Consider the following 8,176-nt stretch of genomic DNA (forward strand, 5'->3'; position numbering starts at 1 on the left):
TCGATCCAGCTGATGCGAGACGAGCATGCAAGTCCCTCGCTGTGCTTCCAGCCAACCCCTTGCAGTGTCTCGTGACTATGGCACCCTCGTACGAGGACCTGGATTGGACGCGACTGATGAAGCTAACGTTCCGAGTCGAGGTATAATTTATCTCACTGCAATCGTGATCGTTGTGCTAATTAGCTGCATAGTTCGTCAAAGATTGGCTAGTAAATATAGGAGTATGGTGAGTTTCTGTTTACGAGGTTCCGAATGCTTGGTGTGACCGGTCATGTTTAGGGGATTCACTATTTCCTGGGTTTTCCCTGTGTCTATCCTTGTTGGTCTGGTTTCCATACAGAACATCAGCAGCTTCTGGCCTCAGTTGGTGCGTCTACAGTCATATCAGTTTATGCGTCGAATTATTTACGAGTAAAAATGGCAGAGTACGTATCTTGACAAGCACCCGTGGGAAGAAGAGGTGCTGCAATCATTCGTACCGACGGTGCTAGTTTCCCTTTTGTCTCTCCTGATTCCTTTATTATTGCGTAAGTCAATAACCCGACGAGTGTGCCGTATTTTTGCTCATCAGACGTCGATTATACTGACAGTACTGATTGCGAAGAAAGCGCATACGATAGCTACTCTGTCCACCCTACACGACCGAATCATGACTCGGTACTACAAGTTCCTCATTGTCAACGTCCTGGTTTTCTTCTGTGTTGGAACGGCGACCTTGCAGTCATTTCTTGTGTCCCTCAGCTCTACATCGGGCCTGCAAGTGATACAGATTGTGGCGGGTAGCTTCCCAACCGCAGGACCATTCTATGTTGGATGGCGTGAGCAAGCTAATTCTATCTATTCAGGCCTGTTCTAACGATTCGCAGTGATTTTTACTACTGCAATGCATGGAGGAATCGAGCTCGCGCTATGTAAGAGTGGCTTTCGCTGCCTTGAAATAGTAATGCTGACCTGCTTGACGATTCCTCAGTTGGAGTGGGTTGAATGATTGGTATTATTAAGGTTTTATCTCACCGGATTTTGTCAGCTCCCTCTGCTGTTATATCCATCTACGAAACGGCAGCTGACCCCTCGCAAACGGGCCATCGGCATACGCCCGCGTACCTTCAACTATTATTGTACGTTCCCACGAGGTCCCTAGCAGCTCACGTTCTCATACAACACCTTCTAGACTGGCTACCGAACCATGTTCTAGTTGTACATGTGGTGCTAGTGTTTGCGGTTCTCAATCCTCTGGTGATCCCGTTCAGCTTCGTCTACTATTGCGTTGAAGCTAGTGAGTCGGACCAGCTGAATATCGTAGGATAGGATAGCTGACGGGAGTACCAGCGGTCATTCGGAATCAGGTGCAGTAGGTGTAAGTGTGCCGTAGCACGGATCTAATGGTCTCATGTAGCTCTTGCATGTGTATGCGAAGAACTACGAGGGCAACGGACAAAGGATCTTGATCAGGATTATCCGATACTCTTGCGACGGTAATCAGTTCCTCGGCTTTATTGAGAGATAGTATTGACCGGGTTTACAACCACAGGGCTAATCTTGGCACAGGTTGGCGCTGATACATTGAGAGTACTCTCGATCCGGGCTATAATCATATCTCCTAGGTTGTTTTCTTAGCCTACATGGTCGTCCTCAAGAAAACAGTCAATATCGCAGTATCGGCCGTCCTCGTAGTGCTAACAGCCGGCGGCAAGCTGCTGTACGTGTCTCGTCCTCAATTTTCGCGACTGACGGCTGATTGTTCTTTGCAGCTTGACCAGACTGTGCAGAGCCAAATTCGAGTGCGACGATCTCCTCGAGGCACAAATTTTCTGTGGGACAGGAAGTGCCACTGAAGAGTTACTCGATGAAGTGCAGCCTATCGAGAATGACGCTGCTGAGGCAGATTCACTGAAGAGGACTCGGCAGCATAAAGGCTCGCATACATTGCCCGCGCGAGTTCACCCGACTCGTTTTCCTGACAGGATCGATGATGGCCATGCTACAATTCCGAGACGGCCATACCATAGGACACGCAGAGGGTCTATTCCATTTGGATCTTCGCAACTGGGTCTTATGGAGGACGCTAAGGAGATCAAGGCCGTCAGTGGCAGTTCTCCCGTCATTAATGACGGTAGAGAATGCGGATTTGACGGAAAGGCCGAGGTTTCCGTTTCCGAGCGGGCTCTGCCGTCCAAGCCTGTGATGCCACATCCTCCGCATCCTGCATGGGACGACGAGTCCTCTCCGGACGTTCCATACGACAACCCATATTACATCCGTCCGATTCACGACGAGCTGTGGCTGCCGCGTGACCCGCTCGGCCCTCTCGACCTCGACGACACGGTCAACGTCCACTTGTGCTTGACGACGCAGCCCGGTTCCGCCAGGCTCGGCGCATGGCGGGAGGACGAGTATATCGCTTCAGGCGTCTCTTCCATTCTGGTCAGCCGAGGGAGTGCAGGTGGAACAGGCGTTCGTGCCTATAATGCCATGGCTCCGTTAAGACGACTTAACGGCAATGAGAAGATCGAGTTGCCGCCGGAGATCGAGTCTCGTTTGCAGACGTTGGACAGAGAGGGCGATGCGGAAGTGGGCATGGCTTCTTGGCCGCCTCATAGGCAGCACGGATGGCGACAGTGGAACAGCAGTGGCCGGTATTCATCGCTGGAACTCGGCTTGGGGGAATCCATCGTGCCAGGTCGGAACGCATCGCGAGGCCTGAGATCGACTCTCCGCCATGGTCTCCCATCCACATTCTTTACGTTCCCGCGTCGTTTGCGCCAGGTCCGCTTTGATTCTACGGACGAAGAGATGGACGTGCGGCAAGGAGAGCACTTGGCTCCAGCTGTTCCTGACGGGCTGCCGGTTACGAGTACTGGAATGAGCGCTGTGGGCGGAGTTGTCTTCCTTAGGGAGGCGGTGGTCGGTGAGGTTATTGTAGAGGAGGAGGCAATGCAGGATCGCCTGAGGTACGAGGATCGCCTGAGGTACGAGGAGGCTGAAGAAGAGAGGATAGAAGAGCCGCGTTCCTGGTGGGCATCTTGGGTATTCGCCGGCGGGCAGTGAACCTTTTGTTCCGGTCCTAGTCTTTTTCTCCTGGATACTGTTTCTGAGACTTTTTGCGAGGACATGTGCAATTGATCACTGTAAATTCATCTGATGTCTCTTATGTATCACTCTGACATCAGGCTCCCGAAAGTATAACTGTCCTCGCGTGTATGATAATACATCCCATTGTCCGCGAATGTCCCAGTGAACCCAAAATGTGAGGCTGAGTCAGTCATTTCTCCAGACAACTTGTCCTGCCGCCCAGCGATCGCCCCACATCATCCGTTTATGATACACCTTGCGTAGTTCCTTGAACTCCCGGACAAAGTCGTCGATATCTTTGCTGTTCGCAGCGACTGGCGATGGCTCTGCAGACGACGCTTGGACGAATTCGGATGCACGGGCTTCTGAGATATCGTCCTGGGCGACCGTGGCGTGTCTCAGCCGCATCAAAAGGAATTGTGGAGTAAAGCGCTGATTCACAGGTCAACATATCTGAAGGAGGGGGTATCAAAGAATGAGATGGAGCAGACCTGGTACACCTCTTTTTGCTCCTTTTCCACTTCTTTCCATCTTGCTTCCAGACTCTTGGCTTCGTCGAACGCTTGCTGTGTATCATTGCGCAGCTTATAGAGGGCATCCTGCAACGCGAGGTTGTTCTCTGCTGGAATGAGTAGAACAGCCTTTGACTGTCAAGGCAGACGCACTTGCTATGGTCTCATTTGCGCTTCCAAGCTCGGCTTGTGCCTGGTACAGAGACTCGACCCGGTTCAGAGAGTGGAATATCGCCTGCAAATACACAGGATCGACGAGGAGCTCCTCCAGGTCTTCTCTCCTATATGATATAAGCGTATGGTGAGACAGCAGCTATGATGGCCTGAATTTCGTGATTCACGATAAATGGGAGAGCTCGGGAAATTCTGCGAGCAAGGGGTCCGCCATGGGCGTAGTAATGAAGCAGCCACAGGTAGCGCGGGCCCGACAACTAGATCACATCGAGATCCGATCTCACTAAGGCAGCCGCAGTGTATACGTGCCATTTCTCTTCGACCCGCATACCATGCCTCCTCAGGCTCAACATGCCTCTGCACAAATATCCGAGTCGGAAGTCTCAGCGCTTGCTATTTTGAAGCGCAGCTCACCACGGCGGCAGGATCTCCTCATCATTATGATCATGAGTCAACTTGGGCTTGGCTTGCGAAATGCGAGCATTTATCGATGATCCTTTGCGCTGGACGCTCGGGCGGTGATATACCGCAAACCACTCATTGTCGGAAAACATGTATTACTCTCACGACATGCTACGACATATTCCGCATACTGCATAGGATGCAAACATGTGGACCTTCCCGTCATCCCCTAGCTAACTCGGGAACTCCGAAAACGTTGCTCTGCATGTGCTCTGATGCAACAACGACTCGCCGATCACGACAAGTCTTCGCAGCTCGGCCAGATGACCATCTCAGCAGCTGCAGCTGATCGTGGTGTTAGTCATCGTATTTCGAGTCAGGCTGTTGAGCACGCAGGTGAGCTCGTTCGGCTTCGGGTACGCATCGCTGTATGGCAGCGCGCTCGGCGCCCACACATTGTTGGGCCAGCCACCGACGAGTGCTGTGGCGGTGGCGCCTGCAGAGAGCCAGGGTGCGACGGTGGATGCCTTGCGCCCCGCGTGTCCGAGCTGGATGCCGATCTTCTGGTTCTGCGAGTGCGCGAAGGTGACGATGTCTTGGAGCGGGGGATCTGCTCGTCGCACCAGAGGCCGGAGTCTTCGGGCGTGATGCGGCCCTCTGGGATTACTGAGGTGGCCTCGATCATGCTCAGGCCGGGACCGCGCTGGATGATGCCGCCGACTATGGGGATGTGAGTGGGTGTGCGTTAGGACGTGAAGGATAGAGGAGTGCGCACGGTGGGCGAAGTGCCAGGGAGTGAGCTTGCCATTCTCGGCGGAGTACTGGCACATCGGAGAGAGCTACGTAGCGCAATATTGCCATGCTGTGGATCAGCATGTAGAGGCGGATATCAACGCATATATTCACACATATGCGGTTGTGGAACTCGAGGCCGCGGATTTTGAGGGGCTGGAAGAGCGTCGGGATCGGCTTCTTCCCTGTGTCCACAGCGGTACCGGAGGCGGGGTACTGTGCGGGCGTGTAGTAGGGCACGCGCGGCGCCGGAGGATTTGCGATATTCACGTCGCCCATTTCTGCACTAGTGTATGGCAAGAGGAGAAATGAGGAAGGTGACGCTCGAGGGAACGGAGAATCCGTTCGCGATATATGGAGCAATTGAGCGTAGCTGACGGGCTCGCAGTCGGTTGACGTCGATTATGTTTTGAATGGCAGTTTGTCATACTCCATATCAAGGTTTTGAGGTGTACGTCCACAAGACTTGTTTCGCCATCCATACAGAAGTACTTTTCTATCTGCCTGTGCAGGACCTCCAGCCGATGATGCATCCGAAGACATTGTTTCAGCACTGTGCATCGTTGTTCCGTGTTCGTCATGGGCCTGCGTGTGCCAAAGGCATTCGCAACCTATTCGAACAAACCCTCTCGTTGAAACTATCTTTACCTACCGCATGGACGGAGAGCACACCCCAAGTGTTGTCAGCATATATGAGCACATAGGTTGTAGTCCGCGCTTGAATGCGACGCGTGACGTCACGCGTGTTCTTGTCTCACGGGCGTCTACTTGAACTCACGTATCAATATTCAATGCTCATGCTCATGAGGAATTTTCTTTCTTCAATTTCTTTTTGCTGGCAGTTGGACTAGATAGTGTCTGACACTTTTTTAAACGACCGCTATTCAATGTCTGAACGACCTCTCTGGCCTCCTGGGGCTCCCCCAACGTTATCGGGAGAGCACCGATAGCCATCTCGTGTACTGATGGAGACGTGAAGGACACATTCGTATCAGGTGCTGTTCACACCCACGAAAACTCAGCATCGGTCAACCTACAGTGACCCATCAGGTACCGTGTCGGAGTTCAATGTGCTGGCCCTGATCCGCGCGCTGCTACATACGTCGTTGCTCCCCATTACAGAGGCAACTCACTCCAGAGCCTCGACATCTGATGCACGGTCTGCTCGTACTGAAGTGGCCGAAGATGAAGCCTCTCGCTAGTCTCTAGTCACGCATCATGTATATTCCAATCATGGCCTTGGAATTTGTACGAAGCTGTGCGACCGTTACATCTCGCTCTCTGAAGCGCCCATTCTTCCACATCTCTCTGTGCTACAAATCATTCGCAAGGGCTTCCTGCTTCGTGGCATCAACAGCTAACATTCCAGATGCAGTAGTACTAGCTAATCGACGATCGATACATTGATGATCAGGTGCATATCCTCCACTGCTGTACATAATGACTTGTTTCTTCTCCAGCGCCACCTCCGCACGTCGTCGTCTCAAAGCCACCGCACGAGCTTAGACGACACCACTGTTAACAATGATGATCGTCTCTTTAGGTACACCAGAATCGGTGGCATACGAGGCAATCTCCTTCACAACGGTGTCGTAGCCTTCAACGACTTCGCCTGGATAGAAAGATCAGACAAATGTCCTGGCGCAAATCAAATGAGGACATACCGAAAACAACGTGGGCACCGTCGAGCCATGAAGCGGGGACAGTGGTGATGAAGAACTGCGAGCTATTGGTGTCCTTTCCGGCGTTCGCCATTGAGAGCAAGCCAGGCTTGGTGTGCCTGACCCTGAAGTTCTCGTCTAGGGAGCCGCACCCTGCATAAGCGGCATTGGCCTAATGGGATCTCAAAAATGACTTACCCTCGAATCTCCCACCATAGATGGACTTTCCGCCCGTGCCATCCTTCTGCGAGTAGATGACGGCTAATGCTAGCTGACCACGCGCAATCTCGATGTGGTACGTACGTTGATGTTGTCACCGCCCTGGACCATGTAGTTGGTGATACGATGAATGGGACAGTTCTTGTAGCCGAGATCGCTCTGCCTAATGGAGAGCTCGCGGAAGTTCCTCGCCGTCTTCGGGACGACGTCGTCGTACAGCTTGAAGACGATGCGCCCGAGGGGCTTGCCATCGACGGTGATATCGAACTGCCAGCACGGACGACGATGAGCACGTCACTTGTAAATGATGCGCTCTAATGGCTGGGTACTCACAAAGACGTTCTGCTTGGACATGGTAACTGGGATGATCGGAGTGGTGGTGAATACGGGCAGGGACCGATCCGATGGTCTAAGTTGTGACAATCGGTAACAATCGGTCACAATCGGTCACTTCAGTGGGTACCCACTGTGCCGAGAGATGAATTGTTTGAGCACTCACGAATATCGCACGCAGCGGACATTGCATGCATGACGAAAAAAATGCGATGGGTACTCCTCGTATGCATGAGACCTTAAGGACTGACGCGGAAGACTCTTGAAGGCCGTACCGGTTCTCTTCACATCGCGTAAGGGTCATCGACGTTCGCAAATTCAAGAATGTTATATCGCCAGCTATCGCTGCTGGCGGTATCTCTGGCGGCCGTCGCCCCTTCGACGCTTGCTCATACGGTCGGAATTTTCAGGATAGAGGCCACACGCTTGTCAGCGCTATGATGGTGCGTGAACTTTCCGTCGGTCCCGCGATATCGGTCACAACTTTCCGTGTAAGATGTTCGTGGGCAGCGAGGAGATTGAGTAATTCTCGACAAGGCGGAGGGCAATGCCACACATATCAACGGGCACCCCGCGTGGGGCGCAGCCTACAACATTGGCAATCGGTCGGCGGTTCCTATGCAGGTCCACGCCAACACGTTCTGCGCGTTCGGCATGCATCTGCCCAACGGTTAGTACGCAACCTTCGGCGGCAACGGCGCTGTTGGCCCGGGTGGCGACAGAGGCAACGTGCTCGCTCCAAGCCGCTATTCCGCGACGTACGACACGGTATACGACGACTTCTCGGGCTCGACGTCTATTCCCCGGATCCTGAACCCATGCTCATGGTCGGACTTGGATAACACCGAGTGCGCGTGGTACGATAACGTGACGGGGCTGCATATGCAGCAACTCCGCCGGCCGCATCTATGCTGCCTTCGAGTGTGTGGTGGGCTACCCTCGCAAATGCGCAATCCTTGCCCCATAATCTGTCTGTAGATACATCATCCATATCTCAATGGAAGTGCTGAC

At 53.0% G+C, this 8,176-nt stretch overlaps 6 protein-coding genes across 6 annotated transcripts; 2 read left to right on the top strand and 4 right to left on the bottom strand.

The window, feature by feature from the left end:
- On the top strand, nt 1–3,182 carry LAESUDRAFT_107262 (uncharacterized protein). The gene is made up of 14 exons (XM_040901184.1): nt 1–140; nt 192–226; nt 280–367; nt 425–527; nt 591–818; nt 867–911; nt 971–975; nt 1,028–1,118; nt 1,172–1,276; nt 1,330–1,346; nt 1,397–1,475; nt 1,532–1,548; nt 1,605–1,699; nt 1,752–3,182. Exons 1-14 carry the CDS (start codon nt 78–80, stop codon nt 3,046–3,048), a joined length of 2,268 nt encoding a protein of 755 aa, XP_040757375.1. The 5' UTR covers nt 1–77; the 3' UTR covers nt 3,049–3,182.
- Nucleotides 3,183–3,258: 76 nt separating this feature from the next.
- On the bottom strand, nt 3,259–3,972 carry LAESUDRAFT_667704 (uncharacterized protein; the record flags this gene model as incomplete). The annotated part of the gene is made up of 4 exons (XM_040905327.1): nt 3,259–3,504; nt 3,564–3,691; nt 3,738–3,865; nt 3,926–3,972. 4 exons carry the CDS (start codon nt 3,970–3,972, stop codon nt 3,259–3,261), a joined length of 549 nt encoding a protein of 182 aa, XP_040757376.1.
- Nucleotides 3,973–4,402: 430 nt separating this feature from the next.
- LAESUDRAFT_107284 (uncharacterized protein) lies at nt 4,403–5,104 on the bottom strand. The gene has a single exon (XM_040901185.1). It carries the CDS (start codon nt 4,988–4,990, stop codon nt 4,493–4,495), a length of 498 nt encoding a protein of 165 aa, XP_040757377.1. The 5' UTR covers nt 4,991–5,104; the 3' UTR covers nt 4,403–4,492.
- On the bottom strand, nt 4,880–5,403 carry LAESUDRAFT_733032 (uncharacterized protein; the record flags this gene model as incomplete). Its single annotated transcript, XM_040910368.1, has 1 exon — nt 4,880–5,403. A coding segment is annotated over exon 1 (232 nt), but the record flags the coding sequence as incomplete, so codon positions are not given.
- Nucleotides 5,404–6,454: 1,051 nt separating this feature from the next.
- LAESUDRAFT_772516 (uncharacterized protein) lies at nt 6,455–7,189 on the bottom strand (the record flags this gene model as incomplete). The annotated part of the gene is made up of 5 exons (XM_040913800.1): nt 6,455–6,564; nt 6,617–6,751; nt 6,812–6,857; nt 6,917–7,099; nt 7,166–7,189. 5 exons carry the CDS (start codon nt 7,184–7,186, stop codon nt 6,455–6,457), a joined length of 495 nt encoding a protein of 164 aa, XP_040757379.1.
- Nucleotides 7,190–7,690: 501 nt separating this feature from the next.
- LAESUDRAFT_667706 (uncharacterized protein) lies at nt 7,691–7,840 on the top strand (the record flags this gene model as incomplete). Its single annotated transcript, XM_040905328.1, has 1 exon — nt 7,691–7,840. A coding segment is annotated over one exon (150 nt), but the record flags the coding sequence as incomplete, so codon positions are not given.
- Between the last annotated feature and the right edge of the window lie 336 nt (nt 7,841–8,176).

The sequence above is a fragment of the Laetiporus sulphureus genome (genome assembly GCF_001632365.1).
Source record: "Laetiporus sulphureus 93-53 unplaced genomic scaffold LAESUscaffold_141, whole genome shotgun sequence".
Lineage (NCBI taxonomy): Eukaryota > Fungi > Basidiomycota > Agaricomycetes > Polyporales > Laetiporaceae > Laetiporus > Laetiporus sulphureus.